This window comes from Littorina saxatilis, linkage group LG7 (assembly GCF_037325665.1).
Source record: "Littorina saxatilis isolate snail1 linkage group LG7, US_GU_Lsax_2.0, whole genome shotgun sequence".
NCBI classification, from domain to species: Eukaryota; Metazoa; Mollusca; class Gastropoda; order Littorinimorpha; family Littorinidae; genus Littorina; species Littorina saxatilis.
In genome coordinates this window covers 39,707,093-39,735,047 of record NC_090251.1, presented here as the reverse complement: position 1 = coordinate 39,735,047, position 27,955 = coordinate 39,707,093, and the positions used below count along the sequence as shown (strand labels likewise).

The 27,955-nt window shown below is 41.9% G+C and overlaps 1 protein-coding gene across 1 annotated transcript; it reads left to right on the top strand.

The window, feature by feature from the left end:
* Nucleotides 1-26,734, top strand: LOC138971439 (cysteine and glycine-rich protein 2-like). Its single transcript, XM_070344170.1, has 6 exons — nucleotides 1-142; nucleotides 21,530-21,664; nucleotides 22,002-22,176; nucleotides 23,477-23,588; nucleotides 25,939-26,032; nucleotides 26,517-26,734. The coding sequence occupies exons 2-6, from the start codon at nucleotides 21,550-21,552 to the stop codon at nucleotides 26,588-26,590; spliced, it is 570 nt and encodes a 189-aa protein (XP_070200271.1). The 5' UTR covers nucleotides 1-142; nucleotides 21,530-21,549; the 3' UTR covers nucleotides 26,591-26,734.
* Nucleotides 26,735-27,955: the final 1,221 nt, after the last annotated feature.

Sequence of the window (27,955 nt, the reverse complement as noted above, 5' to 3'; positions counted from 1 at the left end):
CAAAAGTTCATAAAACCCACAAAAACAAGTTAAGTTCGGTGTGCAAAATCCCCAAGTTGCTGAATCTCTAATTGCTTTCTTCGCGACTCAGCTCTAAGCGTGCAACAGGGTTTCTGTCTCTTATACTTTGCTCTTACCTTGGGTAAGTGAAAAAACTTCTTCTGTTTTTACACTTTGCAGTTTGTTTGTGTGCATGTTATTATATTTTCAAGAAAAACTTTTACCAGAGACATGTTATCACCATTTGATTCAAACCGAAACTTAACGATAGAGATTGATAAGGTATATATGCAGTTCAGTTATAACACATTTATCTGTGTTGGTAACGCAGCCGTGCATTTATAATGATTTATAACGTGGGAAAGGCTGCATCACTGTAGTCCTATTCAATGACTCAGTGACTCGGAGAACCCGCGTAGTGATCGACAAGAAGAAGAAGAACTGGTGACTTGAAACTTAAACAGTAATGTTGTGCAGGGTTGTTTACACCCTACACCTGAAACTGCCAGTAATGTTGCTTTGCTTTAGAATGAACAATTTCCTTCCACATTTTATCTGTGTTAGTAACAGCCGTGCATCATAGTCGTTTATAGTAATTGATTACGAGCTGCAGCCATGTGAAGTTTGCTTACTTTGCAATGACCGACTCAGACTTGAAACTAACACAGTTGTGCACTTGTTTACACCGTATACCTGTCACTGCCAGTAAGGCTGCTTTGCCTCAGAATGAACAAATCCCTTCCCCGGCACAGGAATGTGGCTTTCTTGTAGAACTATAAGGATGTCTTTCTAACTGCCGTGTTTATTTAGAACACCATAGTGGATACTTAGGCACACTGGCATGTACTGTAGTCAATTGAGTGGGGGCGGCATATGATGGATCAGTGTTGAGACATCTTATCAAAGTTTACTTTTGACGGATAGAACACTAGCACATTCGCTACATTGAGGGGTAGCTATCTGATAGGGATAGATGCAACCTGTTGCCGCGCGTACTTTTTTAGTCTCATTTTGTAGGCTACACACTTGTGCATATCAGCTGGTGTAAAAAAAATTTCGCGACTTCTAAGCAAGACTAACAGTATGACTATCAGCGGGCTGAATCGTTGTCTGGATTGTACTGCCCTTTTTCTGTTATAGCAGGTTTGCCCTCTGTCTCGTTTTTCTGTCGGTTTGTTTGTTTTTTGTCCGTCTGTCTCAGTGTCGGTCCGTTTGTTTCACTGTGTCTCTACCTTTTGACTCTCTCTCTTCCCCCCTCCCCCCCTCTCTCTCTTTTTTTCTCTCTCTCTTTTTTCTCTCTCTCTCTTTGTCTCTCTCTCTCTCTCTCTCTCTCTCTCTCTCTCTGTCTCTCTCTGTCTTTTTTGTATCAGTAGAGCTCTTGTTTTTACATTTAGTCAAGTTTTGACTAAATGTTTTAACATAGAGGGGGAATCGAGACGAGGATCATGGTGTGTGTGTGTGTGTGTGTGTGTGTGTGTGTGTGTGTGTGGAGCGATTCAGACCAAACTACTGGACCGATCTTTATGACATTTTATATCCCCGGACGTTTTTTTTTCATTTTTTGATACATAATTTTGATGACGTCATATCCGGCTTTTTGTAAAAGTTGAGGCAGCACTGTCACACCCTCATTTTTCAATCAAATTGATTGAAATTTTTGTAAAGCAATCTTCGACGAAGGCCGGACTTCGGTATTGCATTTCAGCTTGGTGGCTTAAAAATTAGGTAATGACTTTAGTCATTAAAAATCTGAAAATTGTAATTAAAATGGGTTTTTTTATAAAACGATCCAAATTTACGTTCATCTTATTCTTCATCATTTTCTGATTATAAAAACATATAAATATGTTATATTTGGATTAAAAACAAGCTCTGAAAATTAAAAATATAAAAACTATGATCAAAATTAAATTTCCGAAATCGATTTAAAAACAATTTCATCTTATTCCTTGTCGGTTCCTGATTCCAAAAACATATAGATACGGTATGTTTGGATTAAAAACACGCTCAGAAAGTTAAAACGAAGAAAGGTACAGAAAAGCGTGCTATGCAGCACAGCGAAACCACTACCGCGCTGAACAGGCTCGTCAGTTTCACTCCGTTTTGCGGCACAAGCGGCGGACTACGGTCATTGTGAAAAAATGCAGTGCGTTCAGTTTCATTCTGTGAGTTCCACAGCTTGACTAAACGTAGTCATTTCGCCTTACGCGACTTGTTTCTTTCTCTTTTCTTTGCTCTTTCTCTTTATGTTAAAGTGTTTTCTCCTTCGTTCCATTGTTTTTCCTTATCTTCTGCTACGGTCCGTGTGTCAGTCTTCCTGTTATCAGCTCTGTCTCCCCCTCTTTCTGTCTATCCATCTGTCTTTCTGTTCGTCTCAGCGTCTGTCTGTCCGGCGATCTGTTTGTCACTCTCTCTTACTCTTTCTCTCTCTATCTTTCGCTTTCTCTCTCTTCCCCATATATTTTTCTCTTTCAACTGATCTCTCTCTCTCGGTTCACCCGGCAATGAATATCATTGCACAGAAAAGTAGTTTTTTTTATTAAATGTGTACCTCTGCGGCGTAGTTGACAATGTGTGGGAATGTGCCCTCCAAACGATATTACAATTCAGCTTATTAAAAAGACTCGTATTCGCAGCCTTAATCCCTACCAGTATCGTGGATGAATATTGTGTCCCCATTTCACCTACAATGTATTATGATACTGAGAAGACTCGCGTTTCAACGGGTTGCGTTTCATTTCATTGTTGCATTGTCAAGATGCAAATTCTGTCTTTATTTCGTTTATGTGAAACACATCTATCATGTGCACATACGTTGTCTCCTCGAGAGAGAGGGGGAGAGAGAGAGAGAGAGAGAGAGAGAGAGAGAGAGAGAGAGAGCGAGAGAGAGACAGACAGAGAGAGACAGAGACAGAGAGAGCGTACAAAATACAACGTGACATGATATTTAGTACCCATGGAATCAAAAGAGAGAGAGAGAGAGAGAGAGAGAGAGAGAGAGAGAGAGAGAGAGAGAGAGAGAGAGAGATTTCGCCACCAACGGGAACTCGTTGACCGAAACGCCACTATTTACACTCTTTGCCCTGAATCAAGTCTGTGAAGATCCACTTAGTGCTCTTGATGCTAGCTATCTAAGCTTGCATCATGACCGTGAACCCTTGCTATTTACTGGCAAGCAATGAGGAAATGTTGGCGAGGTGAATTCGAGACGCAGAAAGTTGCTGTGCCCATATGCGAGCAGCGACCTTTTCCCAGTGTGCTTTCCTCGCTGGCATTCTACCTGCTACCGGGGGGCTGTAAACATAGCAAGTCTATAGCCCGTGCAGTACCTGGAGTCAGGTGTCTTGTCTGGAATGTTGAACACAGGTAGAATATGGGGTTAAGAACTTTGTACCTCTGAGCCACGATAGACTACGAGTGAGATGATTTACCCGATATGACTCACAGTCTCTTAATTGGAATCTGGTAGGTTAGGCCGGTGTAACACAATTTTTATTCCACAAAAAATTTACTCCGGAGTAAATATTTCGTACGAAATTCTTACTCCGAGTACACTTTTCGTACGAGAAAAGAACTCCCCAAGGCACACACAAATTACTTCCTCCACGAAATTTTTACTCCCCATTTTTTTTACTTCCAGTAAAAATCTCGTACGCAAAAATGGGATGCGGGCCAAGGAATAATGCCAATAAGTGATCTCGCCCACACGAATGTCGCGCTACCCTCCTTCCACCCCTTCCACCACCAAGACTAACAGGGGACAAGGGAGTAACAATTTCGTACATCTGGCATGGGAAGTTAAATTGCTCGTGTTGGGGTGAAGTAATTTATTCGTTATTTATTCATCAGGGGAGTAACATTTTTGTACGAAATGTTTACTCGGAACTCACCTGTCTCGGGGAGTAATTTTCTCGTGCAATGGGGGAGTGCTTTTTTCGTATTTGTTTGTTTATTTGTTGCTTAACGTCCAGCCGACTACGTAGAGCCATATCAGGACGAGGAAGGGGGGGATGAAGGGGGCCACTTGTCAAGCGATTCCTGTTTACAAATGCACTAACCCATTACTTGTGTCCCAGCAGGCTTTAGTAAAACTAAATTAATACCTACTGGAAGATTACCAGTTTCCAGTATGTTAAAATAGGCTTAACCTATCTACTGCTGGACTTACATCAGAACACTAATAGATTAAACTATACATGAATCGCGAGACAAGCGGCAAGAGAAGAGATTTTTGGAAAAAATACAGGTGAATGAGCAAGAAGGCAGAAAAAAGAAAAGAATTCATGAAGAAAAAGAGAGCATGACAGGAAAGAGGAACCAAAAATCTACCTAACAGCAAACTAGAAAGCTCCTGCGGTTCCAAAAACAGGAGGGGCCTTTAATTTCATAACCGCAGTGCCCCACTGCGGGAGCTTTTTTCGTAAAGGGAGTAAGTTTTTCCAGAGACATACATTGAATGTGTTTTGTAATTTTTAAATTACAAAGGAATTGATATGCAAGACAGTTTCAAGCGAGCTATTTTTCGCGGCTGTATTTACTGTGCAAACAACTCTAAATATGGCAAAAGTGTCACGTAATAATCAACCGTTTGGTTTCCGCGCTCACTGAAGCAGACGATTTTTTCTGTAACCAGTTGACCGAGTGATGAAACCATATATTACGGTCTCCTTCCGGCAGCAGTCCCAAAATTTCGACTTGTTTTGACCTTAGAACGATGTCTTTATCATAACTGAAGAACAGAACGGAGATCACTGTCGAAGTCGGCCAATCTGCAATCTCAAATTTAGATCAGTGCTCGCGAAAACCATATGGGAGATATCTCTGTATTTTTGTTTTGATAGATTCGCGTACCCACGACCTCCCGATCACGGGGCGGACGCCTTACCACTAGGCCAACCGTGCCGGTTTTTCCGGTGTTAGTTACCCAGACTTAAGAAGATTTAGAACAAAATAATGATACCTAAATGAAAGGGGCCGCCGCGAAAGAGGTTTGCATTCACCTTTAAATGGGCGTATTTAGGTTTCAGTCTGTTTGTCTGTCTGTGTATCTGTCTGTCTGTCTGTCGTTCTGTCCGCACTGAGAACTCTGACTCCGTGCGATCTCTGAGCAATGTCCCACCTGAAACTTTCCTAACCCTAACCCTTTGAGTGGGTATCTCACGATGAATTATCTTTCTTTCTTTATTTGGTGTTTAACGTCGTTTTCAACCGTTCAAGGTTATATCGCGACGGGGAAAGGGGGGAAATGGGATAGAGCCACTTGTTAATTGTTTCTTGTTCACAAAAGCACTAATCAAAAAATTGCTCCAGGGGCTTGCAACGTAGTACAATATATGACCTTACTGGGAGAATGCAAGTTTCCAGTACAAAGGACCTAACATTTCTTACATACTGCTTGACTAAAATCTTTACAAACATTGACTATATTCTATACAAAAAACACTGAACAAGGGTAAAAGGAGAAACACAATCCGCTAGTCGCCTCTTACGACATGCTGGGGAGCATCGGGTAAATTCTTCCCCCTAACCCGCGGGGGGACGATTAATTATGAAAGTAGGTATTTTTCTATAAATATGTAAATTGGATCCAATTAATATTCTTGAGTCTGATAATTTGAGGTCACACACTGGTCAGACTTTACCAAAAACACAATATTCTGAACGATCCCCGAGCAAGGTCAAAACTGAAAATAAGCGTTTGAGTGATTATTTTACGGTGAACTATGGAAGGTACTTTTCAAGGCAATTTAGATCAGAAGTATAACTCCAAACCACTAGTCTTCAGTCTTCAGAAATAATGTGCTGACCGGACCGACAAGGACTGATCCTGATAATGTTTATATATATAATTATTGTTGTCAATCGTTCAGATGGCGGGGATGGATTAACAGCCGAGGCATGACAACTGCATCGTAATGACAAATTAATAAATTCTAATCTGACTGTCACGTTTCATAGATCACAAAAGATGATTATGAACGGTCAATTACTGCTAACTGACTATCCACACCACGATCCACTCTCGCAGTCACACAAAAAGATAGAATCAACAAAAGTATAAGTTTCAGACGCCTGTTTATATACGATCTCGCCACCCCCCTCAATACTTCACTCCGGCCAAACAATGTTTTACGTCCAAGACGTAAAAGAAGGTAACTGACAATAGTGCCAGTTCAAGTTTAGTAAATGATAACACGCTGATCTCGTGATAAGACAGGAAAGATAACTGTTCTGCCAAAAGCGCTGGTTATGCAGGTGTAACACACCCCACGTTGTCACCACTCGAATACAATCACAAATACACAAGGTGACTTGGTTGTTAAAGGCGCAATGACATGGTGCACTTAGCTTTTAGTTACGGAGTGGGCGACCCGTAAATAGTTCTTCCCCACTACTGCTCCGCTGACTGTAGTGCCGGTTGGCGTGGGGCGAAGCAGTGAATCGTGGGGAAATTAGGCGCCTCACTCAGCTGCTGGAGATAAAGGGTGGTCCTGTAGGTGACGTCACTGCCTGCCGGAAGACCCCTGCAGACGGTGACGGCCTCTCCGGTTATCCCAGCAGCAGCAAAACAGTAGAACACCAGGTTACAGCATACAGCAGCACCGCAACATCAGGTTACAGCATACAGCAGCACCGCAACATCAGGTTACAGCATACAGCAGCACCGCAACATCAGGTTACAGCATACAGCAGCACCGCAACATCAGGTTACAGCATACAGCAGCACCGCAACATCAGGTTACAGCATACAGCAGCACCGCAACACCAGGTTACAGCATACAGCAGCACCGCAACATCAGGTTACAGCATACAGCAGCACCGCAACACCAGGTTACAGCATACAGCAGCACCGCAAAGATAATACAGCAGCTGCAACAAAAAGCATCGGTGCACTAATCATGCCACGCAACCCTTTACACTCCACCTTTAAACATGTCACCTTTACATATTTCATCGAGCACGTGGACCTGCACAACGAACTTTTAAAACAACAAATCAGCCATTTTCCCTCCTCTCCATATCTGCAAAAAACATATACAGATTATACTTTTAGCGTCACAAAGAGCACGTTATGCGCTAACCTGGAAAGAACAACAGAGAGTATTTCATTCCACAAACATTGACTCGTCAAACAGCGTTTTATGAATAACGATTTATTACCTCAACAGCCTATGAATGTGTAACTCTCCTTATGCGAATCAGCTTCCGTATATATGACTTATCGCCCGTCGGCGAATTTGTAGCCACAACCCTTGTACTCTTCTGCGTTGAAATCCTCCAACACCCAGTCAAGTAAACTATGGCAATCCGAATGGTGCAAAAGTCCCTTTTAGCTCTTGATGTCTAAATAACACATTATTTAGCTAAATAACGCGTTATTTAGCTAAACAATGCTTTATTTAGCTATATCATGCATTATTTAGCTAAATAATGCATTGTTTAAATTAAACAATGCATTATTTACAGATACAGAAAAAAGAGAGCCCAGAGCACTAAATAATGCATTGTTTAGCATAAATAAGAGATTGTGTTTGTAAATAACTCATTATTTATAAATAATTACGCGTTTTCTCTAAACAATATATTATATTAAATAAAGTGTTATTTAAATAAATAAAATATTATTTAGATAAATAAAATATTATTTATCTAAATAAAATATTATTTAGATAAATAAAATATTATTTATCTAAATAAAATATTATTTATCTAAATAAAATATTATTTAGATAAATAATTTATTATTTAGATAAATAATTTATTATTTAGATAAATAATTTATTATTTAGATAAATAATTTATTATTTACTGTTTTTGCCTTGAAATAGTATTATTACACTAAATAATGCTTTATATAGCTATATAATAGGTTTCCGCTATATAATTCATGATTTGGTAAATAATACATTATATACCGTAAATAAAATATTATATACCGTAAACAATTCATTGTTTAGCGCATCGCGAAGCCGTTTTTTCTCTTGTTGTTTTTTTCCACGTGTTTCCGTGGATCCACGAGAGCTCTGTTGATTCTCAAACTGACCAATCAGACAACTAGCATCTGTACACTAATTAAAGTCCCATTGTTGAGTGTGACGAAAACTCGTGGTGACGATTTTAAAACATGTTGGGTCACGCATGGTCCAATCTTACATGGTCCAACCTTACATGGTCCAACCTTACATGGTCCAACCTTACATGGTCCAATCTTACATGGTCCAACCTTACATGGTCCAACCTTACATGGTCCAATCTTACATGGTCCAATCTTACATGGTCCAACCTTACATGGTCCAATCTTACATGGTCCAATCTTGCATGGTCCAATCTTACATGGTCCAATCTTACATGGTCCAACCTTACATGGTCCAACCTTACATGGTCCAACCTTACATGGTCCAATCTTACTTGGTCCAACCTTACATGGTCCAACCTTACATGGTCCAATCTTGCATGGTCCAATCTTGCATGGTCCAACCTTACATGGTCCAATCTTACATGGTCCAACCTTACATGGTCCAATCTTACATGGTCCAATCTTGCATGGTCCAACCTTACATGGTCCAATCTTACATGGTCCAACCTTACATGGTCCAACCTTACATGGTCCAATCTTACATGGTCCAATCTTACATGGTCCAACCTTACATGGTTCAACCTTACATGGTCCAATCTTACATGGTCCAATCTTGCATGGTCCAATCTTACATGGTCCAACCTTGCATGGTCCAACCTTGCATGGTCCAATCTTACATGGTCCAACCTTACATGGTCCAACCTTACATGGTCCAATCTTACATGGTCCAACCTTACATGGTCCAATCTTGCATGGACCAATCTTACATGGTCCAATCTTGCATGGACCAATCTTGCATGGTCCAACCTTGCATGGTCCAATCTTACATGGTCCAACCTTGCATGGTCCAACCTTGCATGGTCCAATCTTACATGGTCCAACCTTACATGGTCCAACCTTACATGGTCCAACCTTGCATGGTCCAATCTTACATGGTCCAACCTTACATGGTCCAACCTTACATGGTCCAATCTTACATGGTCCAACCTTACATGGTCCAATCTTACATGGTCCAACCTTGCATGGTCCAATCTTGCATGGTCCAATCTTACATGGTCCAACCTTGCATGGTCCAACCTTGCATGGTCCAATCTTACATGGTCCAATCTTACATGGTCCAACCTTACATGGTCCAACCTTACATGGTCCAATCTTACATGGTCCAACCTTACATGGTCCAACCTTACATGGTCCAACCTTACATGGTCCAATCTTACATGGTCCAATCTTGCATGGTCCAACCTTACATGGTCCAACCTTACATGGTCCAACCTTACATGGTCCAATCTTACATGGTCCAACCTTACATGGTTCAACCTTACATGGTCCAATCTTACATGGTCCAATCTTGCATGGTCCAATCTTACATGGTCCAACCTTGCATGGTCCAACCTTGCATGGTCCAATCTTACATGGTCCAACCTTACATGGTCCAACCTTACATGGTCCAACCTTACATGGTCCAATCTTACATGGTCCAACCTTACATGGTCCAACCTTACATGGTCCAATCTTACATGGTCCAATCTTGCATGGTCCAATCTTGCATGGTCCAACCTTGCATGGTCCAATCTTACATGGTCCAACCTTACATGGTCCAACCTTACATGGTCCAATCTTACATGGTCCAACCTTACATGGTCCAACCTTGCATGGTCCAATCTTACATGGTCCAATAATATATATGGACCATGTAAGATTGGACCATGTAAGGTTGGACCATGTAAGATTGGACCATGTAAGGTTGGACCATGCACGATTGGACCATGTAAGGTTGGACCATGTAAGATTGGACCATGCAAGGTTGGACCATGTAAGGTTGGACCATGTAAGATTGGACCATGCAGGGTTGGACCATGCAAGGTTGGACCATGTAAGATTGGACCATGCAAGATTGGACCATGTAAGATTGGACCATGTAAGGTTGAACCATGTAAGGTTGGACCATGTAAGATTGGACCATGTAAGATTGGACCATGTAAGGTTGGACCATGTAAGGTTGGACCATGTAAGATTGGACCATGTAAGGTTGGACCATGTAAGGTTGGACCATGTAAGGTTGGACCATGCAAGGTTGGACCATGTAAGATTGGACCATGTAAGGTTGGACCATGTAAGGTTGGACCATGCAAGGTTGGACCATGTAAGATTGGACCATGCAAGATTGGACCATGCAAGATTGGCCCATGTAAGATTGGACCATGTAAGGTTGGACCATGTAAAGTTGGACCATGTAAGATTGGACCATGTAAGGTTGGACCATGTAAGGTTGGACCATGTAAGATTGGACCATGTAAGATTGGACCATGCAAGGTTGGACCATGTAAGGTTGGACCATGTAAGATTGGACCATGTAAGGTTGGACCATGTAAGGTTGGACCATGTAAGGTTGGACCATGTAAGATTGGACCATGTAAGATTGGACCATGCAAGGTTGGACCATGCAAGGTTGGACCATGCAAGATTGGACCATGTAAGATTGGACCATGTAAGGTTGGACCATGTAAGGTTGGACCATGTAAGGTTGGACCATGTAAGATTGGACCATGCAAGGTTGGACCATGCAAGATTGGACCATGCAAGATTGGACCATGTAAGATTGGACCATGTAAGGTTGGACCATGTAAGGTTGGACCATGTAAGGTTGGACCATGTAAGGTTGGACCATGTAAGATTGGACCATGCAAGGTTGGACCATGCAAGGTTGGACCATGTAAGATTGGACCATGCAAGATTGGACCATGTAAGATTGGACCATGTAAGGTTGAACCATGTAAGGTTGGACCATGTAAGATTGGACCATGTAAGATTGGACCATGTAAGGTTGGACCATGTAAGGTTGGACCATGTAAGATTGGACCATGTAAAGTTGGACCATGCAAGATTGGACCATGCAAGATTGGACCATGTAAGGTTGGACCATGTAAGGTTGGACCATGTAAGATTGGACCATGTAAGGTTGGACCATGTAAGGTTGGACCATGTAAGGTTGGACCATGTAAGATTGGACCATGTAAGATTGGAACCATGTAAGGTTGGACCATGTAAGATTGGACCATGTAAGGTTGAACCATGTAAGGTTGGACCATGTAAGGTTGGACCATGTAAGATTGGACCATGCAAGATTGGACCATGTAAGATTGGACCATGTAAGGTTGGACCATGTAAGGTTGGACCATGTAAGGTTGGACCATGTAAGATTGGACCATGTAAGATTGGACCATGCAAGGTTGGACCATGCAAGGTTGGACCATGTAAGATTGGACCATGCAAGATTGGACCATGTAAGATTGGACCATGTAAGGTTGAACCATGTAAGGTTGGACCATGTAAGATGGGACCATGTAAGATTGGACCATGTAAGGTTGGACCATGTAAGGTTGGACCATGTAAGATTGGACCATGTAAGATTGGACCATGCGTGACCCAACATGTTTTAAAATCGTCACCACGAGTTTTCGTCACACTCAACAATGGGACTTTAATTAGTGTACAGATGCTAGTTGTCTGATTGGTCAGTTTGAGAATCAACAGAGCTCTCGTGGATCCACGGAAACACGTGGAAAAAAACAACAAGAGAAAAAACGGCTTCGCGATGCGCTAAACAATGAATTGTTTACGGTATATAATATTTTATTTACGGTATATAATGTATTATTTACCAAATCATGAATTATATAGCGGAAACCTATTATATAGCTATATAAAGCATTATTTAGTGTAATAATACTATTTCAAGGCAAAAACAGTAAATAATAAATTATTTATCTAAATAATAAATTATTTATCTAAATAATAAATTATTTATCTAAATAATAAATTATTTATCTAAATAATATTTTATTTAGATAAATAATATTTTATTTAGATAAATAATATTTTATTTACATATAATATTTTATTTATCTAAATAATATTTTATTTAGATAAATAATATTTTATTTATCTAAATAATATTTTATTTATTTAAATAACACTTTATTTACATATAATATATTGTTTAGAGAAAACGCGTAATTATTTATAAATAATGAGTTATTTACAAACACAATCTCTTATTTATGCTAAACAATGCATTATTTAGTGCTCTGGGCTCTCTTTTTTCTGTATCTGTAAATAATGCATTGTTTAATTTAAACAATGCATTATTTAGCTAAATAATGCATGATATAGCTAAATAAAGCATTGTTTAGCTAAATAACGCGTTATTTAGCTAAATAATGTGTTATTTAGACATCAAGAGCTAAAAGGGACTTTTGCACCATTCGGATTGCCATAGTAAACACCTCACGACCTCGTCGTCAGAAAATATCTTGCAGCAAAAAAGGCGGTCACTTCTCCGTTGTTCCAAGAGCCCTCCTTGTGCAGTGCAGAGCAGGCACGTTGACAAAAAAAATTATCACCACGTGTTGAAGACCAACTCCTGGACGAGAACACCCGACCTTAGCGCCTCTAAGTATATGCCGAAATGGGAAGTACCACGTCTCTCCCCCTAACTCGTCAACAACATCACATGACTCCAGCGACCAATCGCTATCGTCACAAGTCTATGCAGTTTTTGTTGATTTTGCTAAGCCAGCAAAATCCCGCACGTGGAAACCCTGTACACAATAGGGAGGTTTAGAAACTGCGTCCCTATCAGCTACGTCACCTACCAGGACACCGATCTCACATGCGAGTCGCGCTGCGTGTGGTGATTAGGTACGTGTTCACGTAGCAAACCCTTCCATACGTCACGTCAGCGCAACGTATGTCAAATGTTATCAAGTCCAACCATCCGAGAAGGGTGTAAGGATGCTCAATATTTTCTGGAATCTTTCCTTCACGCTTCAGTCCATATTTCATAATTCTGGTTTGTATACATCGTAGTCGCCGATGTGTCAAGAGCATGACCCCACGAACAACAAGGCGCTGAGACTTACGTCGCGTATCCTTCTGTGGGCCTATTCAGTGTGCTCGCCTCGATTCACTTCGAAAAGCAGACACAAAAAGCAAAATACCGCTCGTTCAAATGTATTTTGTAGTTAAATCTGTTCAGTGGAATGAATTCAATCCCTACGGTAGAAAAAAAAATGGAAAAGCTCCCCTAGAATGGATTTTAGTGCAAATGTGTCGGTGTCTCGATAATACGTGAACACTGTGACCTTGTTTTTGACAACTTCTGAGCGTTAGATACCACGTTACGTGCATACTACACCCCTATCACTGCGGGTATTCCCACTGTCGATCGCTGTGCGTGCTTCTGATACGGGCGTGATCATGTTTAAAACATAACAGTTTTTATACGTGAAGGCAACGTATCTCATATTACTTTAAAATCTAAATATGAACCATTCAAATAAAGTATGAGACCTCTTCTTACGGCATTTTCCTATATCCTGGCGCATAAACCACAATTTTTAGTTGTGTGGTTGCTTGACTAAAATTAAATAAATCGGGTGACCCGTTCCAACGGCTCTGCGATATCACAGCAAACCATAAAGCACGCAAGGACGACCCAAGCTAAATTTAGAAATGTCATCTCGACCAAAATACTCCCAGGAAGCGTATGTTCAAAAAGACTGAAAATTCAGCATAACAGTAACCTTTTCCCAGGAACAGATCAAATCTGCTTGGTAACCCAATGCACACGTGTATCATGTGTGTGTGTGTGTGTGTGTAGGGGGGTGGTGTTGTTTAGTTTTGGTTAGGGAAAACTGCCAAGCAAGAATGTTTTGTTTCATAAAGACTTTGTAAACGACCATAAAGTCATGTTCCGTCCAATTCATTTGAATTGAAGGCTAGGTTTGGGTACACACATAAAGGCATGCGCGTACGCACGCACACACGCACACACACAAACACACAGACAGACAGACAGACAGACAGACAGACAGACACACACACACACACACACACACACACACACACACACACACACACACAGACACACACACTCGCACACACATGGCGTCGCCCATTTACACAGACAGACAGACAGACAAGCAGACAGACATACAAACACACACACATTTACACACATTCGCACATGCACATGACAGTCAGAAACACAACGACGCCCACTTACACACTAACACACACCCTTATAAGCGGGGGGTGAAAGCGTGGTGACCTAGAACGAACACAAACCAACGCTGGAAGTTCGATTGCCCTACTTTTCTTTTCTGTTTTCTTTAAAAAAAAAAAATCATTGACTTTACCGGCTGGTTAACATTCGGTATGATCTGGGTCAGTGGAACATAACTTCCACGTGCAGCACACAGCGACACCGACACTGGGTATTGTTGCAGACTTTAGCGCACTGTCCACGATTTTTTAAAGCACGAGTTTTGGAGTTTTGCCCTACTTTGATAGGTGACGTGGTATCTAACGAGCATTTTTTACAACTTTCCTCTGCGTGACTTATCTCCATAGGGATAGGTGAGGTCGGGGGTACGTAACGCAATATCTAAACCTCCCTAATATCACACCTCGCACCCAGCTCAGGCGTGGAGATAAACGAATTTCACGTGCTAAGCTCAGTCAGCAAAAATCAGTTGACAGTTGCGATAAGCACAGGCGTAGTTTTGTTGTACGTATTGGTATCGTGCTGTAGTATCGACAGCTGAATGACGGATAAAGAATGGTTGACAAATGACGTAGTTTTGTTGTACGTATTGGTATCGTGCTGTAGTATTGACAGCAGAATTATACAGAATAATTAAAACAAATGACATAGTTTTGTTGTACGTATTGGTATCGTGCTGGTATCGACAGCTGAATGACGGATAAAGAATGGTTGACAAATGACGTAGTTTTGTTGTACGTATTGGTATCGTGCTGTAGTATTGACAGCAGAATTATACAGAACAGTTAAAACAAATGACATAGTTTTGTTGTACGTATTGGTATTGTGCTGGTATCGACAGCTGAATGACGGATAAAGAATGGTTGACAAATGACGTAGTTTTGTTGTACGTATTGGTATCGTGCTGGTATCGACAGCTGAATGACGGATAAAGAATGGTTGACAAATGACGTAGTTTTGTTGTACGTATTGGTATCGTGCTGGTATCGACAGCTGACTGATAACGAATGGTTGACAAATGACGTAGTTTTGTTGTACGTATTGGTTTTGTGCTGGTATCGACAGCTGAATGACGGATAAAGAATGGTTGACAAATGACGTAGTTTGTTGTAGGTATTGGTATCGTGCTGTAGTATGGACAGCAGAAATGATAAAAACAAATGACGTAGTTTTGTTGTACGTATTGGTATCGTGCTGGTATTGACAGCAGATTGACAAAGGACGTACTTTTGTTGTTTTTGTTGATATAGTGTTGATATCGACAGCTGGTTGATAACAAATGGTTTACAAATGATGTGTTTTGTTGAACGTAAATATAGGTATCGTGTTGGTATCGACATCTGATTGATTACAAGTCATTGACAAGTGACGCAGGTTCGTCGTACTTATTGATTTTGATAGTCGCTGAATACCAGACCGTTAACAAATGACGTAGACATTTATACTGTACATGTCGATATGGAAACATTAATTCAGAATGGTGCGAAATGTTAACACCAACAGTAACATGTCGGCGAATGGTTGACAAAGGACACAGAAAGTCTGTGAACGATCACATTGAAAGCTAGCCAGTTCAGCCACACGAATGTAGGGGTAAATGTACTTTCATGTGACTTGCATATCGACCTTGAAAGCAGTCCTGAAAGGCATTAGGCCAGTGACGCATAAAGGGTGTAAATGTTAGTTTCCAGACTTCAGCGAGAACAGATTGCTGTGACGAACAACGTATATGTTTCATGTACCGGCATTCCGGTGGATTTTACTTCAGAAGTGGTTCTGGATCGTAAAAGTCGCGCACGTGTTATATACACATAACAGAACTGTGCTACACGAATCGTACAGGTCGCTGACATTTTGTACTTGTTAATGTCGACAATCTGTCGACATCTGGCAAATCGTATTTGACAGAAAAAGAGGTTTAGTGTCCGTAGATTCTTGATTTTAATGTTTGGCCGACTCACTGCACGTGCTAAAAATGTTACACACACATAATTTACACTAAGAGAAATTATGCGTTTCAAAACTCTTTTGACGAGAGACTTTTTCTCTTTCTTCTGCGTTCGAGGTTCAGGGACGTTATTACACCCCCGGTATAGGGGTGTGTATAGGTTTCGGTCGATGTGTTTGTTTGTTTGTTTGTATGTTTGTGTGTTTGTTTGTGTTCGCAAGTAGATCTCAAGAATGAACGGACCGATCGTCACCAAACTTGGTGAACAGGTTCTATACATTCCTGAGACGGTCCTTACAAAAATTGGGACCAGTCAAACACACGGTTAGGGAGTTATTGGTGGATTTTGGTTTTTTGGGGGGATCAACTACGGCATAACTCTTCCTTATCTTCTCCATGTTTTCAGCGTTTACCTCCCTTCCTTCGTATGGTGCACTATAGTATGAGGGGGCATCTTCGGATATTCCCGGCGTTCTGTTACTATTTTTAGAAGGTCACCGCAGTGTCCAGAACGTAAATTGGACCCGTAAATTATCCTCACTGTAAAAGTGCAAAGGTCGAATCAATTTATAGCCACGCGAAAAATACACTGTCATCTATCTCTCTATATATACGGCTTCTCTGTGTTTGTGTGTGTGTGTGTGTGTGTGTGTGTGTGTCTCTCTATGTGGGCAACACCTGTGGATTGTTCAGTTCTGTTTGTGATGTGGTCTGGCGGCTTTTGTGTATTTGTATGTACTGGCCTTCCTTTGAGAAGCCATAACAGTTCAAAAGGGCTTAGAGATAAGCTCTAAATTGCTCAATCCTGAGCAGTGAGAATGGTTATTTCCCTTTGACCAACGGGGGTGTTATTCCTATCGGAGGAATTTCTTGTTATCCTTAGCTCGGTGGCTGCCACGAAGTCAGCAGTTTTGAACTGCAGTTCTGCAGCGGGCTCCCAGAGCTTGGTTCCTGGGCTGGTGTCTTCTGGCGTGCTGTCTCCAGATTTGGGTCCCTCTGTAGAATGTGCTGAGGGGTTTGCTCCTCTGAGCCACACTCACATTAGCTAGCTGTGCAATGACGAGAAACCAGAATGACGTGAACAGACCGTTTAACTCCAAAGTCAGTTGCTGTGTCTATATATGTTTAGAAGAAAGCAAAGCAGCAGCAGTTAGCAAGAACACTGGCAATTTAAGAGTATGCAGATAAATCAACTTATTTTGAAGGCGTACGAGAGACGAATACAAACATATAACAGCTTCACTTATCTCACCGGTGCCAAGTACTTCCGCTTAAGTTGAAGCAGCATGTCTTTACGATAATTTATTGCCTGTGAGATGGTGAAAGTGCAAACAGCTGTTCAATATGTCACACCCTTTGGAACGCTAAAACCATACCCTGCTTCCAGGACTGAAAAACAGACTTCCGGCACGGATCTCTCTTTAAATTTTGTTTGGGTACACTCCGATCATCTCAGCGTTATAATTAAATGGCGCTGGCAGTTGTAACAATAAAAGCTTGCTGGTTTTTCTTGCAGTCTTAGAATTATGGCATAACACTATTCAAAATGAGTTAGACCAGATATCTTCAACATCCTGTTTTAATGGCCAGATCATGTCAGTACGCCATACCAATGACACCAATAATGATAACATCTGGGCCAGGCAATCATCAGTAAAGTTACCTCACAGCATCCTGGTGTTATGTATTAAGAATGAAAGACTGTTTGGCATGTTACCGCTAGAACCTCACAGGGTTTTCTTGATGCTGTGCACTTATAGCGGCAACTAACAATAACATGCAAAAAATCTGAAAAAACCAGTTATTTATAAGAAAGGCGTACCTCAGCATTGCACGGTACTATATATTAAGCATTGGCTTTGTCAACATTCCGTGCATATAACCCACTCATGCCAACGATAACACGGTTTCTGGGCGAGCGGAGAAATAAACGGGTTCTGACAACTTCCGGTTGCCAAAATCAGCTTTGGCAATGTTTTCGGTGACACAAAGCACTCATCTTGATCTGGGTGAAGGACTGCTGCTCCTTCCAATAAGAGAGAGAGAGAGAGAGAGAGAGAGAGAGAGAGAGAGAGAGAGAGAGAGAGCTAAAACCATGCATGCGGGCGTTCATCTAGGCTACGAATGTTTCTACGAAAACGTTAGAAAACATCCTATCATGATGCAGACGTTCTATTTTAAGAGGCTATTCACCCGAGGCAAGAAAGTCGTATTGTGCTATCCGCTTTCGTAGTTTGTTCCAAGCCAAGTTCTTGTTTATCTCTTCAGAACGCTTCTGTTTTAACTGATTTGCGAGGTGCTACAGACACACCCACACAGCCAAAACCTAGAAACATAACGAAACAGAGAGAGAGAGACTGTAACTGTGCAAGGTCAGAAACGCAGACCCAAGACAGACAGACAGACACACAGACAGACAGACACACAGACACACATACAGAGAGAGAGAGAGAGAGAGAGAGAGAGAGAGAGAGAGAGAGAGAGAGAGAGAGAGAGAGAGAGAGAGAGAGAGAGAAAGAGAGAGAGAGTGAGAGAGAGAGGCTTTTTTTGCTTGTTTTTTAACGTCCCTTGCGGTACTGCCAGATTTAAGTTTACTTGATCAGGTTACCCATGGTGGTCTCCGTGTTTAAGTAGCCACATTTAGGTCAATTGCAGTAAAAATGAAGAAAGGTTCTGACAACTGAAGCTCTCATGTCATTTCACACGTATAACTAGTTTTTCTTAAAAAAAATAAGAGAGAGAGAGAGAGAGAGAGAGAGAGAGAGAGAGAGAGAGAGAGAGAGAGCGAAAGAGAGAGAGAAAGAGAGAGAGAGACCAGCAGGCACAGAGAGAGACAAACAGACAGACAGACAGACAGAAAAAACGACTGGACACAGACAGACACACACACAGACAGAGACAGGGACGGAGAGAAAGCAACACGAAAACTCACCGGCTCGATCCAAACCACAACTTCACTGAAAACTGGGGGCCGTGTGCAAAGGCAAAAGTTGGCACAAACAAATAAGACGCAGGCATACAGGTATACATCTAAGAACGGTTCCCCCCTCCTAAGAAAAGTAATAGCCGCCGTGTGTTTCAAACCCGAGAGTGCCTCGGCTCACGCCATGCAGAAAGTCATCACCGGCAAGTAATTATCTTTTCACTGCTTCGCAAGTCGCCGCGCCTTGCAGAGCCCAGGTAACGGTGCCAGAAGCGCTTAGTTACCTTGGTGCTGTTTATGATACCTGCACATGCCCGAAAAGTAACCAACTAAAGATGTTCCTTGCCGGTAGCGTACAGGTATTGCAATTTGGTTGGTTCACTGAGAGACTGAGGCAGAGAGAGAGAGAGAGAGAGAGAGAGAGAGAGAGAGAGAGAGAGAGAGAGAGAGAGAGAGAGAGAGAGGGATGGGGGGGGGGGGGTAGAGAGAGACCGTGCAGAGAGACAGAGAGACAGAGAGAGACAGAGAGATAATGAGAGAGAGACCGAAAAAATAGAGAAAAATATGCTGTTTTCTGAAGAAACACGACACCAGTGAATTTGCAGAATACCAAAAGACAAAGGCTGTTCCTGGTAACGAACAAACGTATTGCAGGACTGACTGCAATGGTTGTGGAATTTTAGGTGCAACCCACACAGCCTGCCATAGCGCTAGTGTTCTTAAAAATCCGTATGGTGCTTGGCGTGTTGCCAAATTTTTCATAAACGATGAGCCTGCGGAAATTGTTTGACAAATGCCGGAAGGATGGGGGTGGGAAAGAGAGAGAATTGAATTGAATTGAATTGAAATTTATTTTACGAGGGTGACAGAATAGGCAATGTATACATGCTTTTTTTCATCCGGCCCTCGCCCATTGAGGGGTAACAAACAAGAAGAAATAAAAGATAAGTTTAACTATAGTACAAATGACATATTTACCATAATTAACATGTCAAGCAACCAATAAGACATTTTAAGATGCATTGTGATTCTTTAGCAATGCTTGCAAATTATATATAACAGAGAAATATTTGTTTGTATAAAAAAAATATATATAAAAAACTAATCCTTCATGAATTATATATAATCATGTTTTTTTCAATATAATCAGAGAGTACAGTTATAGTTTGCCAGCTGCTTGATAATATTTCTTATAAGTTTTGTAAAAGAAACAGCATGTAATATTCCTTGAATGATGTTTCACGAATTCGTAATTTAATTATATTTGGAATGGTGTTCCACATAATTGCTCCAGAATATGATAGACTCGACTTCTTCAGGAAAACTGCCATGCCGATCAGGATTGCAACGGCTGCAGAAAAAAAGTCAAACAAGGACAAATGCTAGAATTGGTTATTATGATCCGTGAGTAGGTGAGAGAGAGAGAGAGAGAGAGAGAGAGAGAGAGAGAGAGAGAGAGAGAGAGAGAGAGAGAGAGAGAGAGAGAGAGAGAGAGAGAGAGCGGAGGGGGGGGGGGGAGCGGGAGTGACAGTGCCAGGGTGAAACCTATTGCACACAAACATTGATGACTTCTCTTGGACAAATACGGATTGAGTTGGGTTTTTTCAGCAGACAGTACAGATCCACGAAAGCGTTCAGTTCTCAATGCGAACATCTTTACCTGACGTTCAATCTAGACTGCGTTGAAAAGAAGGGAAAGAAAGACAAGGAATGAAGACAAAAAACTGCTTTAATACAATAACTGCTACTACTGCTGCTAGGCAATGTGTGCTTTCGTACTGCTTTTCTGCCGAGTTGGATTAAGAAGACAGCTTTATTTCGTCGTCCTCTTAGCGTCCTGTTTTACATTTAGTCAAGTTATGACTAAATGTTTTAACATAAAGGGGGAATCAAGACGAGGGTCGTGGTGTGTGTATGTGTGTGTGTGTGTGTGTGTGTGTGTGTGTGTGTGTGTGTGTGTGTGTGTGTGTGTGTGTGTGTGTGTGTGTGTGTGTGTGTGTGTGTGTGTGTGTGTGTGTGAAGCGCTTCAGAGTAAACAACTAGACCGTTCTTCATGAAACTTTATATGAGAGTTCCTGGGAATGCATATGGTATCCCCAGACGTTTATTTTCATTTTTTCGATAGTTGTCTTCGATGACGTCATATCCGTCTTTTTGTGAAAGTTGAGGCGGCACTGTCACACCCTCATTTTTCAATGAAATTGATTGAAATTTTGGTCAAGCAATTTGGTTTTCTGTTTTGTACTCGTTTTTGTTTCAGACTAGTGTGGAGTTAACGTCTATCTATGGTTTTCTGTCTTTTTTCTCGTTTATGTTTCAGACGAGTATGGTTGTAGTGGGAGATTGTTGCATTTTATTTTTCTTCTATATATTCTTCCATTTCTTTTAGACAAGTATAAACTGCAAGGCAGCTGCATCTGAGTTTCTTTGTGTTCTCACTTATGTTACTGGTCAAGCAATGCGTGAAAAACAGCTGTAATTAATTGTTGTATTCTATTTTTGTGTGTGTTTCAGACGATCTTTAAGCCATCAAAATGCCGTTCAAGCCTCCAGATGTTGCCAAGTGCCCAGTATGCGGCAAGTCAGTGTACGCTGCCGAGGAGAGAGTGGCGGCCGGTGCCAAGTATCACAAGTTCTGCTTCAAGTGTTGTGAGTTTGCAAAGTCACAAAACACGTTTGCAATTACAGTGGCATTGCATATGCAGTATGCCCGTAACTCGATTGCAATTGAAGAAACAATAGATATTCAGAACTCAAACGATATCGATTAAAAAGAAATACTGAAAAAATAAACTGAGTCTCTTTTTGATCCTATTTTTCGAAGTGAAATCCATACAATGTTAAATGCCAAACAAACTTCGACAATACGCCATAACGACAACATATCAGCAGTAGAACATTAATCGTGAAGTCACCGCCAAGCGGCCAGTCTTTGCATGTATCGGTATCGCATGTCATTAAATCATCATTCTTTGTGGTTGTCCAGCCATGTGCAACAAGATGTTGGACAGCACAACCGTTGCCAACCATGAGCTGGAACTGTTCTGCAAGCAGTGCCACGGACGCAAGCATGGCCCCAAGGGATACGGCTTCGGCGGCGGCGCTGGTGCCCTGGGCATGGACAAGGGAGAGCGCTTCGGCAACAAGGAGTGCGAGATGGAGTGAGTTGTCTTTCTTGGCCTAGGATTGTTCCGTTTGCTTTCTAGAATTTCTATCTCAGTATCTGTCTTTTTCTTACGCTGTTTCTTAACGACAACGCCGACGACGCAGATGACTAATACTACAATAGCCATTGTCTTTCGTGGAAGATGATTGTTGTGTTTACTTTCAAGTATTTGTGTCTGTCTTTTTTTCTTGCGGACGGTGTTTCTTAACGCCGACGACGCCGACGACTACAATCACTTTTTTTCGATCATCACTCTTACGACTGCTAACGACTGCTGCTATCACACTCCGCTGCTACTGCTAGACTGGCTGGGACGCCAGCGGTAACAATAATGACTCAGTACTATTTCTGCCGCTGATGTTATTCCTGCAACTACATGTACGACGACGCTGATTACTTCTACTATTACTAGTGCTCCGACTACGCGACGACGATGACGATAACGAGTGCTACCTCTGCTGATATTCTTGCAACTGCCTCTACGGTGATGATTACTACTACTACTACTACTACTTCTACTACTACTACTACTACTACTACTACTACTACTACTACAGGGCCGGACCAAATGAGTTGTAAGGGGGGGGGGGTTCCTCCTTTTTTGGGGGGGGGGCAAGGACTACTAAAGGGAAGTCCCTTTAGTAGTCCTTGGGGGGGGGGGCAAATCAGCGAAGTGGCGAAGCCACAAGCGCGCGCCTGCAAAGCAGGCGCGCGAACTAGGGGGGTCCGGGGGCATGCTCCCCCGGAACATTTTTGAAAAACGGTTAAAATCTGTGCAATCTGGTGCATTCTGGGCCTTGTTTTGAGGGTTAAGAGCAGCATTGTTTTGGTGCTAAAACTAGTAAAAGTCAAAGCAAGGTACATGCTTTTTCCAGGGGTGGGGTTCCGGAACCCCTGGAACCCCCCCCCTGGGTCCGGCCCTGTACTACTACTACTACTATGATGACGACGACATCGTTGGAGAAATACGACTAAGGGAGTATTGATGTCGCAAACGACAACGACGACGACGATGCTGATGTTGATGATGATGATGATGATGATGATGATGGTGATGGTGATGGTGATGACAACAATGACGATGATGACAATGATGATGACGATCACGGCGATGACAATAACGACGACGCCGACACCGATGATGATGATGATGATGATGATGGTGATGGTGATAATGACGATGATGACAATGATAATCATGACGACGATCACGGCGATGACAATGACGACGAGGACGAGGACGATGATGATGATGATGATGATGATGATGATGATGATGATGATGATGATGACAGCAACAAGCCTAAGGATACTTCTGGTGTCACTGGCACCGGCGGGACTGGACCCAAGTGCCCTCGCTGTGGGAAGACCGTCTACGATGCTGAGCGTGCCATCGGCGTGATCACGGTCAGTGTCCTTTCACACACACACACACACACACACACACACACACGCACGCACGCACGCACGCACGCACGCTAGCACACTAGCACGCACGCACGCTAGCACGCACGCACACACACACCCGCAAACACACCCAGGCAGACACACACACACACACACACGCACACACGCACTCTCACACAGACACACACAACCCAAGCACGCACGCACGTACACACCCACGCACACATGTCACGCGTGATTGTTCTGAAAAGTGACTATTACATGATTGTTCTGAAAGTCTACTATTTATTTCATCGTAATCATGTAAGCCCTCATACGTGATTGTTCTGAAAGCTTACTAATGTACATGATTGTTCTGAAACTCTACTAAGGGTAAACTTGCTTCACCCGTGAAATGTTGTCAGATATGTTTAGGTGGCTAGGTCACCAAAATGGATCGAAAGGCATGGCATGGCAAAGAGGAAAAATAGAAGCTCAAAAAATAATTTTCACAAATGAAACTTTTTTTTATGAACTAAAAATTCAAGTGGAGAGGGGATGAACAAGAATAGTTTCATTTGTGAACATTATTTTGTGTGCCTTTCGTCTTTAAAGGGGCAAAGAGTAGCTTCCATTTTCCCTCTTTGCCATGCATTTCGATCCATTTTGGTGACCTAGCCACCTAAGCATGGCAAAGAGGAAACATCAAAAGTTTCTATGTATCCCTTTATTCCTGTAATTTGAATTTTGAGTGGGGAATACTCAAGAAGAATCATTACATTTTTGAAGATTCCATTTTCCCTCTTTGCCATGCCTTTCGATCCATTTTGGTGACCTAGCCACCTTTGCATGGCAAAGAGGAAAAATCAAAAGTTTCTATGTGTCCCTTTAAACCTGTAATTAGAATTTTGAGTTGGGAATACTCAAGAAAAATCATAACATTATTGAAGATTATAAATAATTTTTGTCTTTGAACAGTTAATTTCAAATTTGAGTTGAGAACAATAAAGAAGACATGTTCAATGTATGAAACGTATTACATGTACTTGTTGAGTTTGTAATCATTGGGCGGGGTATACATATCATTTTCACTTAAGATTTAGTATCATTGTATCAAAATATTGTTCCATTTACATACAGACATACAAACATACACACAGACAGACGGACAAAGGGAATCCAGTATACTCCCTCCAACTTCTTTGGGCTGGGGTATCAATATCAATATCACTTAAGATTCATTGTATCAATATATTGTTCCATATACATACAGACATACACACAGACAGATGGACAAAGTGAATCCAGTATACCTCCCCTACAACTTCGTTGGGCAGGGGTATACATATATTGTTCCATTTCTGACAACATTTCAGGGATGAAGCAAGTTTACCTTTAGTAGAGTTTCAGAACAATCATGTAAATTAATAAGCTTTCAGAACAATCACGTATGAGGGCTTACATGATTACGATGAAATAAATAGTAGGCTTTCAGAACAATCATGTAATAGTCACTTTTCAGAACAATCACGCGTGACACACGCACGCACGCACGCATGCACGCACACGAACTCTGACACAGACACACACAGACACACACACGCACACATGCTCGCACACGTACGCACGCAGGCACGCACGAACGCGCACGCACACACGCTCACACACACACACACACACACACACACACACACACACACACACACACACACACACACACACACACACACACACACACTCCTCGTTTTATCCCTTCTTCAATAGTGCAGATTTATGTGGTCTGCATTCAGTTACATCCATATATGGTTTACCGGACGATACACTCATGCACTGATTGGATACTTATAATGTCCTCAGCAGGGGAGGGAACTGATTTAGCTTTTTGGGGAGAAAAAATTAAAACAGTGATAGTCCGTGCAAAATCAAAAATTATAATGAAAGACAACGTAAACATTAGTTTTACATTGATCGTTTGCGCAATACTTACGTTCTTTTTATATTTGTTTTGTTTTCTTCAAAATAAACGGATGTGGATAATCCGAATGCGTAAGAGAGCTGACTGTGAAGCAAGGGGAACAACCGGGGATAAGCCAACTACGTGGCACGAGCTATTTCCCCTGGTATATAATTCGTCTCCGATGTCTCAAACGTGACCACTTTAGCGTATTCTCCCTCTGTTTAGCACACACACACACACACACACACACACACACACACACACACGCAAACACACACACACGACGAAACAGGCACACACCACAACTATTATATGTTGTCACGGTACGGTGTGCTCTGTGCATAACACAGTGTGTAAGCTTACCTAGGTTTATTCACTTGTTGTTTTGTTCAACGTGTTTATATATGGTTTCAGCCGTGGCACAAGAGCTGCTTCAACTGCAAGGGGTGCAAGAAGTCCCTGGATTCCACCACCATGGCCATGCATGAGGAGGAGGTCTACTGCAAGAGTTAGTACACACACACACACACACACACACACACACACACACACGCACGCATGCACGCACGCACGCACGCACACGCATGCACGCACGCACGCACACACGCACGCACGCACGCACGCACACACGCACGCACACACACACGTACGCACACACGCACGCACACACGCACGCACGCACACACACACACACACACGCACGCACGCACGCACACACACACACACACACACACACACACACACACACACACACCATGTTCGTTAACCTCTTCTTCGGTGTTTAACATGCTCGTATCTCAATCTGTGATGGCAATATTGAGAAGTAGCCCATCTGTTAAGATCATCAAATAACTAAAACTGAAGTGAAAGGATATCAAAATGTTCACTTTTCGTTCTTTAATGGGACTCCACTTCCACAAAGAAATTCTGGAGATTATCTCTTGATCACGTTGACTTTGAATTTCATTGTGTTTGTTCATTCATTCGTGCAGACTGCTACGGCAAGAACTTCGGCCCCAGTGGCTACGGTTTCGGACAGGGTGCTGGCACCCTCAGCATGGGATGAACAGGAAGCGGAAGTGCAGCCGACGTCGCCAAAAGACGCTTCATCCTATTGGTTATCCAGCAATGACGTCACAGTACTGTTCAAAGCTGGACTGATGCACAAAAGTTCTATCATCGCTTTTACACGCCTTTTTTGTCTCTAGCTCGCTAACGCTAACGCGCTTCTGTTCTTTTTGCATTCTGTTAAGCTCTTATGATACATACCAGAGTTTGTTAAAAGTCAAAGTGTCGTGGTGATGAGAGCACGCAAGTGTTCCACAAGGAGAAGAACAAGATGAATTCTCTACTGAGGTATACATAGGTATACATTTTAGGCCAATCATGGGGAGATAATAATCATTGTGAATTTGATGACCCCTGAAAGACGATACTTTGGTCGGGATTCAGATATCTGTCTGACACAGTCGTCACAGTGGTGTTTGGAGGAAGGGAAAATAAAGTTAAAATCTTGTGACGCGATTGTCACGGTTGCCTCAATTCCTTCCATTTAGGACGTTTGTTGTGGTAATAACCTTGTACTTCTGAGGAACTCAACTCTGGGATGGACCACTAAGAAAGTATGTTAGTGGTATCACCCAGTATTTTGTCTAGATTTCCAAAGGATAGACCAAGAAAGCCACCACCTTTAGACTACTTTTCCAATTTCGTTAGCGTGTTCGTTCACTTCTCTTGATCTTTCTGTATTAAGTATTAGCCTACCAGTGCCGCGTTTACTGTAAGCCTTCACACATCGAAACAAGCTGTCCATGTTCCATTGTGAAAGAACAACAGGTTTTTTTTTAATCTCCATTGTTAGTTACTAGGTTGTGCAACAGCCGACGTAAAGTGTGCCCTGTCATAATTCAAACCATTTGATTGTTCACTGTAACATGATATTTGTATGCATAGTATTTAAACACCTGTAGTTGTAGTTTTAAACCTCTGATTGTTTAGCCTTTCAGACCCTCCCACTTCCCTCACCTTACCTTAGTCTACCGTAGACGTTTTGGAAGACGAATGGGTGTCTGTTTCTTTATTTTCTGAATAAAGAAAACAAAGTTTTGGACTGATTTGTTATTTCACAGCTTTTGTGATGACTGGTCTTGTTTGAAGTTCAACCAAGTGCAAAACTTGCAAATAACAAAAGCGTCTTTGCTAAACACACACACACACACACACACACACACACACACACACACACACACACACACACACCACAACCAACAACAACAACAAAAACACTAACATTAGTCCAACGAATGGGCCGCTTGACAAAACACAAATAAAACAAACAGTACAATTCACAAGAACCACGACACAACTAAATAAGATGACGAGAATACGAGAGATGAAACCTTTAATTCGTTTGCAATTTTCGTTCATTCTA

What these genes read in the sequence shown, in the direction of transcription:
- LOC138971439 (XM_070344170.1), top strand. Translation starts at nt 21,550, where the DNA reads ATGCCGTTCAAGCCTCCAGATGTTGCCAAGTGCCCAGTATGCGGCAAG. An exon ending in AACAAGGAGTGCGAGATGGA is followed by an intron (nt 22,177 to 23,476) that starts GTGAGTTGTCTT and finishes TGATGATGACAG; the next exon opens with CAACAAGCCTAAGGATACTT. An exon ending in GGAGGAGGTCTACTGCAAGA is followed by an intron (nt 26,033 to 26,516) that starts GTTAGTACACAC and finishes TCATTCGTGCAG; the next exon opens with ACTGCTACGGCAAGAACTTC.